This window comes from Heteronotia binoei, chromosome 5 (assembly GCF_032191835.1).
Source record: "Heteronotia binoei isolate CCM8104 ecotype False Entrance Well chromosome 5, APGP_CSIRO_Hbin_v1, whole genome shotgun sequence".
Classification (NCBI taxonomy): Eukaryota; Metazoa; Chordata; class Lepidosauria; order Squamata; family Gekkonidae; genus Heteronotia; species Heteronotia binoei.
In genome coordinates, this window is record NC_083227.1 from 137,642,323 (window position 1) to 137,658,904 (window position 16,582).

A 16,582-nucleotide genomic window follows, 5' to 3' on the forward strand; every position below is an offset into this window, starting at 1 on the left:
TTGAAACCCTAGTCTGTGTCTTATGCACCACATATAATTTAATGTATTTTCTTCCAAACAGGCAGCAAAAGCAGGTTTCAGCTTTGTAGGTCACTGTACATTTCTAGTAGGATATGTTCAATATGGTTTGGAGGACGTCTGTGTTAAATGGAATCTTGTGTTCAATGTTCTTAAATCTCTCAAATAGGAAGAAAGGCATATAAGAGAGTCAGTCATCTTTCTTTTTCATCTGAAGTAGTCATATGATTTTTACTTCAATACTTTTGTACCTATATACTTGGAGATGAGTGAAGCAAAACAGTGAATAGTGTATCTTGATGGTATTCGCACCATGGCACCTCTCAGCAGAATAGTGGTAGTTCAGGCAAGACTTTTAAGTACGGGAAGAGAAAACAGTTAAGCAGAAAGTTGTTGCCAGTATTGGGTTACAATTTGTGACATCATATCCAAAAGCGGCTCATGGGTGCATAGTGTTCTGTATGACCTCTCAAGTGCTAGAATTGCTGGGTTAAATCCTACTGTCATGACTGTCTTTGATATTTTCTTTTTCATTCCCTGTTGCTGTGACAATGCTGCAAAATTAAATGCCTGCCTTAATTCTCAAGCCCGCTGATTAAAATTTGCTCTTACTGATTAAAATCCTTTGATGAATAAACTAAATCTTTAGCTGATCTAGCAGTTTCTGCCCACAATCTTCCTTACTGTTGGCTCATAAAGGCATCGACTTTCAGCTCCCTTGGTTTCTTTCTTTGCCTGCGCAGGGAACTCGGTAACCTGGACATACTGCTTGCATATCACATCCTCAAGCATATGCAAATAGAGCTTCAGAGTGTTTTTGTTATCTGCACCCCTCTGTTCGTTTGCATGTTCAATTTCTTCTACTAAAAAAGGAACCGTGCCTCTCATAACACTAGTGCCATTAATTCAGTCTTAAATTCACATGCAGAATTTAAAGTATTACTAAAAATGGTTATTTGTTTATTTTAAACTATTTGTTTCCTGATGTTCCTGAAACCTCAAAGCAGTTAACATAAAATAAACACATTTCATAGGTGAAATTACACATATCTTCCAACCGTAACAAACAACAGGCTATATCAAAATCACATCTCCAAGTCATAAACACAAATGTTACATCACCTACGCATATAGCAATGCTCAAGTTTAAGAGAATTACAGTGTCAAAACAACTTATTTTAAAATTGATATGAATTGATCTCCAGGCCCATACTGAAGAATTTTTCAATATTCTTATCATTACATATTTCGAGCTTGAAAATATTGCAATAAATACTCCCCCCCCCCAATATTTGAAACCATCTCTTTGGTGGGGGGACTCTACAAGGGACACATTGACGTCTAACAGACAGGCACTTTAGGCCGACCCAGAGATGCCTCAGAAGGTGCCCGAAAAAAAACCTGTCCACACAGTAACATCTGGTGGCCGTTCTGATCCCGTACTCACCCCGTCCTCTGGGCTGATCCACCTGCCTCAAAAAGGCACCACGTCAAAAGTGGTGGGGCACCTCTGAGGCGGCTCCTGGCCATCTGGAAGACTGGGAAGCACCTGAAGAGTGCCTGGGGAGCTGCGAACAGGACACGTGAGTGCTCCAGATGCTCCCTGGGTGCCCACGGCCCACCCCTTTTTTGAGCGCCCTCCAGAAGCTCCGGGGCGCTTTATTTCCAGCTGGCTTTCTTTGAGGCGGCTTCAAGCCACCCCAAACCGGCCATCTGATATCACCCATTGGTTACTAAATTTTGGCTTCCTTAATTCTTACTACTACTACCTCTGTCATCCTTCAGCTCTATGCCAACTTCCACTGACAAAAGGAACAGCAATGAGCTGACAAGGACTTGCAACTGGGGCAGAAGTAATGGCAGTGTTCAATCACTGTCCTCAATGTAAACATATTACTAAACAGACCAACTATAATTTTGTTTATATTTAGGAAAGCTTCCTGCCCCCCGATAAGTGTATATGTACATAGAAAACTGGACCCAGACTAGGCTAACTCAATGTTCCCTAATGTGGCGCCTGCCTTTGCTTTTGAGGTTTGCAGGGAATGTCCATTCAGAAATAGCTACTCACATTTGGTGTTTGATTTGAGGACCGCACAAACTTTTATAATTGCATTATTTTGTAATTGGTCCCAGCCATTTCATAGTGGTGCCCCATTGCACTTTATCAAACATCTAAAAGTGCTCATAGAATCATCAAGGTTGGAAACGCCTGGATTAGCTGTTACTGAGCGCTTTATCAAGACTATTCCTGATCTTGAACCAGAACAATGATCAAATTAGCTGGCCTTCTTCATCCTCTTTTGTTCTATTCTTGCAAATGCATCAGGACTTTGGAACTGGTTATTGGAGCCTGAGATGAATAGCTGGGTTATGTAAATACTGGTGCCGGACTAGCATCTAGTTAACATTACAACAAAGTATACGAAGCATCAGTTATCTCTATTGCTCTAGGACTATTGTATGGGTATTATTGTATGATATGTCATGACTGCAGTTTAAATTTAGAAATCTGAGTTCCCAGTTTATAAACTATATTGCACAATGCAATACAGTACCCCAGTACTCCATTAAGATTTCCTATATTTGAATAATCAGCACTCTTTGTGTATTGATGTTAGGCAAACCTATTCAGTAAGTTAATGAGGACCATCATTTCATGGGCTATCCGTTCTCCTGGAGGATAGGTCCATCAATGGGTACTCTCCATGATGACTAAAAGAAAGCTCTGTATGTCAGGGCTGGGAAGCAATATCAGCAAAAGGTCTTGACCTCTATACTCTGTTGGTCCTCCAAGGCAACTAGTTGACCGGTGAAACAGGATTATAGACTACTGGTCTGGTCCAGCAGGGTTCTTTGGCTGTTGTACAGAAGAAAAACTGGACTAATCAGTGGAAATATGAAATTTGATTTAAAAATAATTTATTGGGGGGGAGCATGAAAATTCAGGGTCATTTGGTTTTATTTTTTTACTTCATGGTCACATAACATATGCATTTACTGTTAAGAAATATCTAGAGCAGATTTAATGCAGTCAGTCTGCTGAGTGAAATTCAGTAATCTATAAAGGAACATACAGATGAACTTGCTTGGAGGTAGGATTGAGGGGAGAAATCCTATCTTTCATAAAAGGGATGTCCCAGTTATCATTTTAAAGCATAGCTTTTGAGAGATGTTATGAAATGCAGGCCCTGACCTAGATAGTCCAGGCTTGCCTGATCTCGTCAGATCCTGGAAACAAAGCAGGGTTGACCCTAGTCAGCATTTGGAGGAAAGACCCCTAAGGGATATGAGGGTCACAGCACAGAGGCAGGCAATGGCAAACCCCTTGCTTTGAAAATCCTGTGGCAAAAATGTTGAACACATTTGTTATGAGGGTCAGATCTGATACAAATGTGACTTTGTTGTGCTAGGCCATGTGTGGCATAAAACATAATGCTGAGGGGTTTTTTTCGAGCAGGAACACATAGGAGCGCAGTTCCAGCTGGTTTGACACCATGGGGTGTGGCCTAATATGAAAATGAGCTCCTGCTGGGCTTTATCTACAAAAATTACCCTGTGTGAAACAATGGTGACATCAGGGGTGTGACGTAATATGCAAATGAGTTCATGCTGGGCTTTTTCTACAAAAAAAGCCCTGATGCTAGGTATCAAAGATATAAACTGTATAAAGAACAGCAGCTGGTAAGCTCCGAGTTGTTGTATCCTCTAAGCAAGGCCTCATGGGGTGGGAGGGAGTGCAAAGGAAAACTCACATGGGCAGACTGTAGAGCCAGCAGTACAGCACAGAGCAGATGCTCCCATGCTGCTTGACTGCTACAGGCAAGATTGATCTACCATGCTGAAACCACAATCAAAGTGGTTCTGCCAACTCCCTTCCTCTCCATCAGTCTCCTGTTTCCTCCCTTGAACTTTGTTGCAGGCCACATAAGAGCCCTGGATGGGCTGGTTCTGGCCCCCAGGCCTTATGTTTGACACCCCTGCTATAGATTGCCATGAGTCAGCTGCCATTTGATAGGGAGGAAGGGAGAAAGGGAGGGAGGATTTATCTTTATTTTTATTTTATCAGATTTATATCCCACCCTCTCCTAACAGGCTCAGGATGGGAGGGAGGTAATAATCTGCCTGTTGCAATGATTTATCTTGTTTCTTAGAAGTTCAGTCATTAAACAGATCAATTAGAAGTATACAGTCACATAATAGTGGATTGACCCAGGAATTGAGATGACTCCCGGATGGGGCTAAACTCCCTGTAAAGGAGCAGGTTCATTGCTTAGGGTGCTGACAGACTCAGGCCTCCTTCTGAATGTGTAGGTGGCATCAGTGGCCTTTCATATGCTTGGATGGTGAGCCAACTGTGTGTCCTTTCTTAGACAAAAAATACCTTGCAACTGTGTATCCTCTGTGTAGGGTTGCATCCTCCAAATGAGTTTTTGGAGTGCGGACTTTATGGCATTATACTCTGCTGAGGTCCCTCCCTACATGAACCCCACTCTTCCCAAGGTCTACACCCAAATATCCAGGAATTGCTCAATGCAGAGTTGGCAACCCTATCACTGCAGCACATGCCATGGTGTTATCAAGAGTAGACTACTGCAATGTGCTCTGCATGCAGCTGCCCTAGCAGAGGGAAGTTACAGCCGCTGTGCCATGCCACATCCAGAATGCTGACTGAAGTGGGTTGTAGGGACCATATTGCTCATGTTGCACCTAAACTGTCTCTTAATCAGCTTCTGGGCCCAATTCAAGGTGCTCGTATTCACTTCTAAAGCCCTATATAGCTTGGGACCAATATTATCAACATATTGCCTGGTCCTGTGTGAGCTTTCCTGACCACTGCAGTCATCTTCAGGGATCCTTCCTGTGGTTCTCTCACTGTCTGAGGTTAGCTAGGTGGCAGCCTGAGAAAAGGTTTTAGCAGCTGAAGCAGCAAAATTATGGAATTCTCTTTCTGACTAGATTTGTCTGTCCCCCCCTTAGTTATTGTCTTCCAACAGTAGTTGGTGGAGACTTGTCTGCAGGGCTTTTTTTGTAGAAAAAGCCCAACAGGAACTCATTTGCATATTCAGCCACACCCCCTGACACCAAGCCAGCTGGAACTGCGTTCTTGCACGTTCCTGCTCAAAAAAAGCCCTGGGTGTACCTTTCTTCCTGTTTATATGCTTGTTTAATTGCTGTTTTGAATTATTTTAATAATATCCATTTTTTTAAAAAAAAAAACTTGTTTAATGGTAATGATTGTTCACCACCTTGGGGACCCTAAGTTTGGTGGAAAGATCACATAAAATGTTTTAAATAGATAAAGAAATAATAAATAATGTCTTTTAGGTAACACATGCACAATGGCAGAGTACAGTCAGCTAAAAGGTATACTTCTGGACCTCCAGTCTCATCATCAGAGGCAGCAGACTCAGCCAACAGAAGACAGAACTCAGAAGCGCTTCTTAGTTGAAGATATGTTTAACCACTTGGATATAAATGGTGATGGACACCTCAGCAGCTCTGAATTGGTTCAGGTGGGTTTGTTGTTCGATGAAAATTGAATTATGAAGTGGACCGCATTTTCCATTCAAAGTGTAAATTGAATGTAACACAGTGAAATTCTCATGAGAATAGTCGTTTGTAGCAGTCAACTCAAAATTATGACTATGAAATCTCTTTCCATAGCTGAACCCTTTATCCCATCTGCCTTAGCAACAGGAGTATTATTTTGAAAAATGAAAATATATGCCACATCACATTTTTTGTTCTTTACCACCCTAGTGAGTAAAGGTTTGTGTTGGAAATCATATTATTAAAAAAGCCCAGCTTGCCAACAAAAGTGAGTTTATTTTCATCAGAAAGATTTAAATTGCAAAATCACCATAGATTCTCCTACCTTCTTCTAAGAAGCTTCAGAATGCACACAATTTCCTTTTTTTAGTTAAGAACATAAGAACATAAGAGAAGCTATGTTGGATCAGGCCAATGGCCCATCCAGTCCAACACTCTGTGTCACACAGTGGCAAAAATTTTTACATATACAGTTACTGAAGTTACTGAAGTGTTGATTATCAGAAGGAAATTAAAATGGTAAAAAATCAGCATCTGAGAAAATAGTAATCTTTAATTACTAGCATGCTGAAAAATGTTCACTATTTACATATATTACATTTTGTTCAAGTTTGTAGAAAGTGCTTTATGTATGTTCACACAGGGTGGATTTTGCTTTATTATTGCTGTTTTGACACTGTGTCCCCCTGTAGTTTTCCAGTAAAAAAAACACCGCCTTGATTCTGGGGCTGGCTTGTCTTCTCCTGCCACCTGGTTTAAATCAAGTGGCAGAAGGCAGAACAGAGCTGCGTCTACAAGGAACTATCCTCATAGGTTCAGTGATCCCAGGTGGGCTGCCCTTTCTTACTGCCCAGTTTAAACCAGGCAGGAGAAAGCAGCCCAGAGCTATGCCTGCTGGTAACTATCAGCTCCCCACAGGTGCAGCAATGCCAGCTGGGCTGCTGTCTCCTGCTGCCCAGTTTAATCCGGGTCGCAAGAGAGGACAGTGTAGAGCTGTGCTATCAGGGAGCACTCAACTCCCCACTGAACCAGCTAATCTTGGGCTGGTTTCTCTTGCAGCTAATCTTGGACTGATTTTTCTCCCCACAGCCAAGGAAGTTGGGAGCTCTGAGCTCCCTGCCACCCCAGCTGATCCTTGGGCTGACTTCTGTAGTCCCAAGACTCAGCCTGCCTGATAAACTGCTGAGAAGCGGAAGCAATCTACTCCCACTTCTCCACTGTGTTCAGTTCTACTGGAAATTCCCAAGCATATCTGAGATTTTCTCTGGATTTTTTCTTTCAGTTTTCCCAAGAAAACCTGGATACATTTGGGAAGCCTAAATATACATGGGAAATACAAATAAGGTTTTTTTAGGTGTATTTTTGGCTCAGATAGATCCAAATACACAGCCTTAGTGATAGGGAATCCTGAGGGATGTTGTGAAGGGAATCACAGTAGGAAGGTGGAATCAACAGAAATTGCCAATGCATGGTCTTCAACGTATTATTTTTCTCCAGTATAGTGTTCTAGAACGTTTTATTTTTTAAATCCAGACTTGGGCCATTTGGTTGATTCTAGTAATAATACTTTAAAAAAAATCACCCTTCACTTACCATGTAAATATGTTCAATAAAAGTGAGATCAACCATAACTTCTAGGATCAATCTTTTAAAGATGGAAATTTCCCTTTGTCTACTTTTGTATTGAAAATTGATTAACTTTTCATAATACTGACAAGCTGCTTTGATTTAATGCCAGGAAAGAAACCACTTTAGCAGCTATGTGTTCATTAGATTTATGAAACTGACTCCAAGAAAGCATTAAAGTTTTAAATGGAAATAACATTCCAGTTACCATAGCTGTTAATAGGCTTTGTATACTCACAACTCAGATATGTATCTGATATTTCATAATGATAAGCCCAGAGGGAACATTTCAGTCAGTTTTCCCAGTGGCTAAAACTGGATTTGGATCCAAAACTAAAAGGAAAAAAATTGACCGTCTGCTACCTTATTGCTAAAGGCATTTTTTTCACTAAAAAAAAAAAAAGTTTGACATTCATTGAAATAAATAAGCTGGCAACTTTCCCAGGCTAAATCCCATCTTTTACCTTAATATTTCCTTTTTTAATCACATGAAAATTTGGGAGAATGGAGATGGGACTTGGCAGACATTTGGTGGCTATTCAAAATTATATGTGTGCAACTAAAATGTTTTCTATATTTAAAAATATATTCCCATTCTATAACTGAGTCTTCAGAGTGAATCCAAGAAGAGGAAATGGTTTTCTTTAACTGAGAACCAGTACAAAATGCATGACTTCCTAATAGTACTTTTCTAGCAGTTCTGTTCTAGAAGTACTCTTTTTTTTTTTGGCCTTGACATTAATATTTATAAACAAACAAATAAATCCAATGATACCATACAAGAAAATCTGCCAAGAGTTTGTATTTTATACATGTAAAAGTCTCAATTCAAATCAAGTTTCATCTTCCAGTGTAAATTTGGTATCACTATAGAGTTGTCAGCCTTCTTGCTATGGCAGAGCCAACTTTGCCCACTACTGCTCTGAGTAGTGGCAAGAGGAGGGAGAAGCTGATGTTGGTTGCGTCACTCTGTCACTTTGAGGGAAAATCTTGTTTTAACGTAGAGACCAATTCCTCACTAGCAGTTGCTCCATCCCTGGACTTCTGCTTTCCCTGGCTCAAGTGATCAATTCTCCACCAGTGGGTGTGCGGGCACGTTTTGATCTGCAGCTCCCTTCAATTTCCCTTACGGCTTCTGCAACTCTAAAAAACAAGAGCAGTAAACCGCAAGGGAAATTGGAGGGAGTCATGGATCAAAATGCACCTGCACAACAACTGATGGGGAATTGATCACTTGAGCCAGGGAAAGCAGAAGCTCAGGAGTGGAGCAATTGCCAAGTGAGGAATTGGTCAGAGTGTCCAGCAATTCCTAAAGCTAGCCTATGATACTTCTAGATATTCCCCAGAAGTGGTGTAATGATGTAGTCAATATCACATGCCCCCATTTTCTTGCTTCCAACTCCCTTGCTGATTGCCTGGCTATGCCATTACCTTTAAAAAACAGGCACCACACCTTAATTCCCACCCCTCATTTATTATTTTTATTTATTAAATTGGATTTTAAATCATGCTCCCCTATAAAATAGTGCACACATTGCTACAGAAGTCTGAAATACTGAGCTGCTTTAACAGAATCCTCTTCTCAGATGAATCATTATAATAGAAGACCATAAAACATCAGACTAAGAGCTAATACATGCAATACATGCAATGCAAGACTAAGATCTAATACATGCAATAAAACAGTGTTTCTCTGACTAGTTTTGCTTTGAAAATCATGAAAAATCATCCAGTATGTGATTCATTGACAAAGCAAAGTGAAATGCATTAGAATGTGTCAATATAAAAGCTGTATACCACTGATGTAGGAATTCATTAAATTGTAGCAACATGCCCATTGTTGTGGCATGTGAGGGTTTTGGAAAAATGATAAACATATTGCAAGGCTCTTGAGCACAGAAACCTGTTGCACCTCCAAACAGGATATCTATCAGTGTGGACTGAGCACCTCAGTTCATGGCTGGAGCATGTGTTTTGCCCACACAATAACAGAGTCTCCATATGTAACACTTTGCTTTTTCCCATTGGAGTGAATTGTACCCATTCATGGTTAAAACAATTTTATTTGGTAACATATGGTAACAAATTATATTTCTTGCATCATTAATAACTTCTTTTATCTATCCCATATATTACTTTCTACCCACCCTTCCCCCGGTTACTTGACCCCCGCCGGTGTTATTTACTTAGAGTACTAATATTCTTCTTTTTTCTAAGACTTAATCATTATCAAAAATTGTCCAATGTTCTTTTATTTTCCACTCTTTTTCTACATATCTTCTGAACTTTTTCCACTCCATCTTAAAAACTTCTAAATCATAGTCTCTTAAAATTCTTGTTAATTTGTCCATTTCACTCCATGTCATAACTTTTACAATCCAATCCCATTTCTCTGGTATTTTTTCTTGCTTCCGCAACTGCGCATATAATGTCTTAGCAGCTAAAAGTAAGTACCAAATTATAGTTCTATCTTCTTTTGGAAATTTTTCCATTTGTAATCCCAACAGAAAAGTATTGGCAGATGATTCAACAAGAAATTTCTAGGATCTTGGGATATGAATTTAAGAAAATTGTCCAATGTTCTTTTATTTTCCACTTAATCATTTGAGATTTCACTACTTTATCTTCCGTAGACCATTTTAAAAGTAATTTATATAATTTTGAAATTAATTTTTCGTGTCTCCAAGCAGAACTTTTTCCATTTCTGTTTGCTCTTTTCTTATTCCTTCAGTTTTAATGTCATTCTCCACCAAGCTCTTTATTTGTTGCATTTGAAACCAATCATATTTATTATTCAGCTCTTCAGCAGTTTTCGATTCTATTTTGCCACTTTGTATTTTTAATAGTTGATTATATGACAACCACTTTTCTTCACCTGTCTCAGCTGTTATTTTTATAACTTCGGCTGGCACTATCCATAACAGTTTTCTCTCATCTCCATATTTCTTACATTTCATCCATGTATTTAGCAAGCTGTATCTTATATAATGGTGAGAGAAGAAGCCGTCTATCTTTTTTTCCCCATAATACATATAAGCGTGCCAGCCAAATTTATTTCCATGACCTTCCAACACTAAGAGTTTTTTGTTTAACAACATTATCCATTCTTTTATCCATACTAAGCAAACTGCTTCATGATATAATTTTAAGTCTGGTAATTGAAATCTGCCTCTCTCTTTTGCATCTGTTAAAATTTTCATTTTAATTCTTGGTTTCTTCCCTGCCCACACAAACTCTGAAATTTTTCTTTGCCATCTATTAAATTGTTTACTGTCTTTCACAATCGGAATAGTTTGAAACAAATACATTATTCTTGGTAGAATATTCATTTTAATTGCAGCTATTCTACCCAACAGTGACAAATTAAGTTTATTCCACTTTATCTTCATCCATTTTATGCCATAGTTTCTCATAATTATTTTTGAACAAATCAATATTCTTCATTGTTATCTCCACACCCAAATATTTTACCTTGGAAGTAACTTCACAGCCCATTAGTCTCTGCAATTCTTGTTGCTTATTTATTTGCATATTTTTACATAGAAGTTTTTATTTCCGGGGTTGGAAAATGCCGAGCTGAATTGCTTCTCAGAAGGGGAGCAGGCTGGGGCTTCTGTTTGGGGTAGTGGAGGGCAATTTAATGCCAACTGCCTACTTTTCTCAGTCAGAGATCAGTCCAAGATATGCACAGGAAAATCTGAGGAGATTTACCTTGGCTAAAAGGGAGTCCCGGGGTGGGGCTCCTTTGAGGCTTTGAGGGGTCTCCGGAGACGAGTTGCATATTCATCATCTGCAGAAGTTTCCAGAGTCATTTATTTGACATAAGCTCAACAGGATCCTAACCTTCTTTGAGACTGCTCAACATCTAAAGCTATACAAGACCGGTGTTGGATCTGGATAACTGCAGAAAAAGGTACTGATGACTATCTTCATTCCGGAATTATTTAAAGTTAAACAAAATAAAATCAGAAGGTGGGAAATAGAGATTCAGAAAGCTTGGAAGAAGAAGGGGAGAAGGGGCGAAATTTGAATTTTGTAAATTTAAAGGACAGTGCTAAAAAGTGGAAAGGAATTTATTGTTTTGTCTACTTGCAGTTTTGGTGAAAAAGCCCCATCGTCACAGATTTGCCGCTCACAGTCAACACAGGAAATACGTCAAACATCACGAGATCTTTTTACCAGTGAAAACGGGATTTGGTGGCAAGAAAAGCAGGGAGTATCAGATGGAAAAGGGAAATCATTGAAGCAGCTAGCCTACTCTAGGACTATAATATCATAGAAAAACATCGGCAGCCATTGCTAGGAGGTCAAAATTTAAACAAAGTTTTTAAAGTGTTTGGGACATTAAAAACTGGTGAAGCTGACAGTGGTGACAATTATAAGGTAAATACTATTGGACAGTATCGCTGATAATTATTTTAGAAGCCTTTTGAAGGAAAATTTTTTTAAAAGGAAAGCAGAAAGTCGCGACCGCTATTTTGGATGAAATAAAAACTTCAAAAATTAATATCTGAGCCCAGGAGGCTCTGAGGACGGCAAAAGTTGGCTTATTGAAAAGGGCAAGCCTTACTCTATCAAGCCTGATAGTTTAAATTTAATTTGGAGAGGTCAAAATTTTTGGTGTTTTTTTAAATGTCAGAGCATAAGTTAACCCGTGCAAGGACTGCCTCAATGGAGAAAATGCAAGAGCAATTAGAAGCAATGGAAGCCAGGATGGTGAAAGGGGTGAGAGACATGATAACTGCTTCTAAAAAAGAAATTAGAAAAGACATTGAAGAGCTAAGGAAAGATATAGAAGATCTCAGAAATGAGACTGTGGTAACATCAAAGAAAGTGCAAGAGGTAAAAGAGAGAGTGAAAATTCATGATTCCATCTTGCTAAAAATGCAAGAAAAGGGGGCAATTCATGACTGCAAATTGATGAAAACCCAGATACGTCTGAGAGGAGTACCTGAGGATGAAGAGACTGATTTGAAAGGATATATAATAAGAATAATTGCAGAATTTTTGGAGGAAGATCCTGAAGGAACTAGAAGCATATATGACTATATGTATAGAGTGAACTCGCTATATGCCAAGAAAAATAATCTACCAAGAGATGTGGTTATAAGATATATGACAAAAGAAATGGTGGGAAAAATCTTGAATAAAATTTTTGAAAATACATTGATAGTGGGAGGCAGCAGAGTAAGAATCATGAAAGAATTGCCAAGACAAGTGATAAATGACAGAAAAGCATACAAAAAATTGACAGAAAAACTACGTGACAATGAAATGAGGTATAGCTGGATAATACCTGAAGGTCTGAGCTTTGAGCTGCAAGGAAAAAGGATTACAATTACAAGCACACAGGAACTGCGTAGGTTTTATGAAGAACATAAAGAATTTGCACCATGATGGATTACAAATTATTATCTTGGAATGTAAATGGACTAAATTCACCGCAAAAAATTTCATTGGATTAAAAAGCAAAATTGTAATATAGTTTGTTTACAAGAAGTGCATATCAAACAAAAGGATTACAAATTTTTATGGAATAAACAACTGGGACTAGAATTTTATTCATTGGCTGAACAGAAGAAAAGGGGAGTGATTTTCTATATTAAACAAGAATTGGAGCCGAAATTAGTGTTTAAAGATAAAGATGGACGATTTGTAGCAGTAGAAATAATATTAAATGCAAAAAAACCCCATTGTTATTGGGACTGTATGCACCAAATGGTGCAAAGGATGCTTTTTTAAAAGACATTATACAACAATTTGATGAACTGACTTATGACCAAGTTTTGATTATGGGGGACTTCAATGGAACAATTAAGAACACACTGAATAGGTCTGGGGGTAAAAAAAAAAATAATAAGGAAGGAAAATTGCCAAAGTATTTTTTTGAATTGGTCAAACAAGAAAATTTGGAGGATATATGGAGGAAATTTAATCCTGAAGTGCAGGACTATACCTTTTTTTTCAGCAAGACATAAAACTTTTTCCAGAATTGACATGTTGTGGGGCATTAAAGACTTAGGCCTTATAACAAAGAAAATAGAGATTTTACCTAAAATTGGGGCTGACCATAACCCAATAATGTGGATTACAAAATTGTCTAAGAAGTTGAGAAGATGGAGATTGAATGAAGATTTACTACAGAATAAAGAAATAGTGACATCTCTAGAAAATGAAACTAAAGCTTTCTTCCAAATAAACGATAAAGAGGATATAGAATTTCAGATGGTTTGGGATGCTTATAAAGCAATAATGAGAGGAATATTGATTACATTGAATAACAAAGATAAAAGGGCAAAAGAAAAACAGATGTTGGACATTCAAAATGAAATAAAGAAAAAAGAAGGGGGACTGAGAAAAATGCCAGGGAAAAAGAAAATTATAAGGGAGATTACAATATTACAAACGCAAATGAGACATTTGTTAAATAAAGAACTGGAGTGGAATCTGAAAAGATTGCAGCAGAAATCTTTCAAGGGAGCAAACAAACCCAGAAGATATTTGGCCTGACAACTGAAGAAAAAGAGAGAAAGTAAAATTATGAATAAAATTGTGGTGGATGGAAGAGAGGTGGTAGATCAAGAAGGAATAAAAAGAGAATTCTTTAAGTATTATGCCAAGTTATTTAAAGGTGTTAATATAAGGAAAGAAAAAATGGATGAGTACTTACAAAAGATAAAAAAGTTTTGAACGATCCAATTGAAAAAATAGAAATTGAAGCAATTAATGCAATGGAAAATGGGAAAACACCTGGGCCAGATGGATATACAGCTAATTTTTTTAAAACCCTCAAAGAGGAGTTAATCCCGAAATTTCAGAAATTGATGAATATGATAAGAACAAAAGGGAAAATACCAAATACGTGGAAGGAAGCTGTTACTTCGTTGATTCCAAAAGAAGATAGAGATGTTACGAACGTAAAAAATTATAGACCAATTTCATTATTAAATAATGACTATATACAAGAATCTTGGCAGAAAGGTTTAAACAATATTTGATAAATATTATAAAGGAAGATCAAGCGGGGTTTCTTCCCAAAAGGCAAATAAGAGACATCAGAACTGTTGTAAATATTGTAGAATATTATGAAAGACATCCAGAAAAGGAAGTAGCATTATTCTTTGTGGACGCAGAGAAAGCATTTGACAATTTAAATTGGGATTTTATGTTTGCAGTAATGGAGAAAATGGAGCTGGGAGAAAGTTTTATAAGAATGATAAAAGCAATATATACTGAACAACGTGCAAGGCTAAGTATAAATGCTGATCTTACAGAAGACATGATAATTAGTAAAGGTACAAGACAAGGTTGTCAACTTTCCCCACTGTTGTTTATAATGACTCTTGAAATATTACTGATGCAAATTCAAGAAGATAAAGAAATAGAAGGATTAAAAGTAAAAGGATTTACTTACAAATACAGAGCATTTGCAGATGATATAATGTTTATAAATGAAAAACCCATACAAGTCACACCTTTGTTGTTAGCCAAAATACAAGAATATGGGGAGTTGGCAGGACTTTGTATTAATAAAGAATTGTACCCATTCATGATGTTATGAAAGGCTGGTGTAGTGTAGCAGTTAAGAGTGGTGGACTGTGATCTGGAGAACTGGTTTTGATTCCCCACTTGCCCCCTCAGTCGGAATGAAGAAGCAGACACAGTGTGTTGGGTATAAAACCGGGCCGCTTTATTGAAAGAACTTGTAAAAACCTATAACTGGCAGGGATGAGGCCTAGAAGGACAAGCCCTGGGGTCACCCACTGACCCCGCCTTGTCCAAGAGGGCGAGCCACCCTGCCCCCAGCACAAGCCCGCCGTATTCGGGTTGTTGCTGAGCGGCCAGGCCCCAAGCCATTCTCCACCTGGGCTAGCATCAATCCCCCATGGAAAGATCCGCCCAGGTGAGGCTTTTCCGTGATCTGCATTCCCCGCACTGAGCCGTGTAGCCCATCTGCGGTTCATACAGACCACCCGCACCCCTGGTCCTAGGCCATAGGTGCTCCCCTGAAAACACTGTGGCCAATACATCCTCCAGCCAGTTTGGTGTAGTGGTTAAATGTGCGGACTCTTATCTGGGAGAACCGGGTTTGATTCCCCACTCCTCCACTTGCACCTGCTGGCATGGCCTTGGGTCAGCCATAGCTCTGGCAGAGGTTGTCCTTGAAAGGGCAGCTGCTGTGAGAGCCCTCTCCAGCCCCACCCACCTCACAGGGTGTTTGTTGTGGGGGAGGAAGGTAAAGGAGATTGTGAGCCGCTCTGAGACTCTTCGGAGTGGAGGGCGGGATATAAATCCAATATCTTCTTCTTCTTCTTCTTCTTCAGCCACCGCCAATGCCAAGCCTCTGCTTAGGCATTAGCACCCCAACGGACGGCCCAGAGCCGACCGCAAACCCTGCCGAATCTTCACTAGAAAGGCCCGGTTGCCCAATTCCGAAAGATGGACCCCATCCGGCCGATACAGGTCCGCATCCTGGACCCATATGGCCGGATGAGGGAGAAAAAGCCCTAAGCCATTCTCCATGGCTTTCTGCGGGGCCCTGTTGGCCTTGCGCCTAGCGCACTCTATCCCACCAGGTGAAAGGGCAAACCTCCAAATCCTGCGTGGCAATATAGCTGACCATATCAGGACCACACCTGGCCATCTTCGCTTAATTTCCTGGAGGTCGGCCAGCGCCTGCTGCGAGAGGGAGATGCCGGCTTGGCTGGGAAGGGGCTGGACCTTCTCTACATGAAGCCAGCTGGATAGCCTTGGGTCAGTCAGAGCTCTCAGAAATCTCTCAGCCCCACAAACCTCACAAGGTGCCTGTTGTGAGGAGAAGAAAGGAAAGCAATTGCAACCCCTTTGAGATTCCCCAGAGTAGAGAAAAATGGGGTACAAAGACCAACTCTTCATCTTTTCTTACCGTGTAAAAGCAAAGTTCCCTGCCCTCCTCTAAGTGACAGCCTTTCAAATATCTAAAAAGAGCAATCATGCCTCCCCTTCTCCAGACTGAACTTCTCCAAGTCTCTCAGCCTTTCCTCATAGAGCTTGGTCTCCAGACCCCTAATCATCCTTGTCAGTCTTTTCTGCATCTGCTCCATTTTGTCCACATCCTTTTTGAACTGAGGCCTCCAAAACTGCAGAAAGTACTCCAGGTGCAGCCTGACCAATGTGGTATACAGTGGGACTGTGACATCTTGATTTGAAAGTTATGCCTTTGTTGATACCCTCCAGCTGCTAACAGACCGGCACTTTGGGTCGACTCAGAGATGCCTCTGAGATCGACCCAAAAAAACATCTGCCACCTGCCCCTGTCCCGTACTCACCCCGTCCTCTAGGCTGATCCACCTGGCTCAAAAAGGCACCACTTCAAAAGTGATGCCTTTTGGCTGGGGCACCTCTG

At 39.7% G+C, this 16,582-nt stretch overlaps 1 protein-coding gene across 2 annotated transcripts in view; it reads left to right on the forward strand.

Moving 5' to 3' along the window:
• FSTL4 (follistatin like 4) overlaps positions 1–16,582 on the forward strand; it is a 944,621-nt gene that overhangs the window by 540,111 nt on the left and 387,928 nt on the right. For both annotated transcript variants that reach the window (XM_060240476.1, XM_060240477.1), the window contains exon 4: positions 5,347–5,534. In XM_060240476.1, coding sequence (XP_060096459.1) covers positions 5,347–5,534 — 188 coding nt within the window. The remainder of the gene's footprint in view (positions 1–5,346; positions 5,535–16,582) is intronic.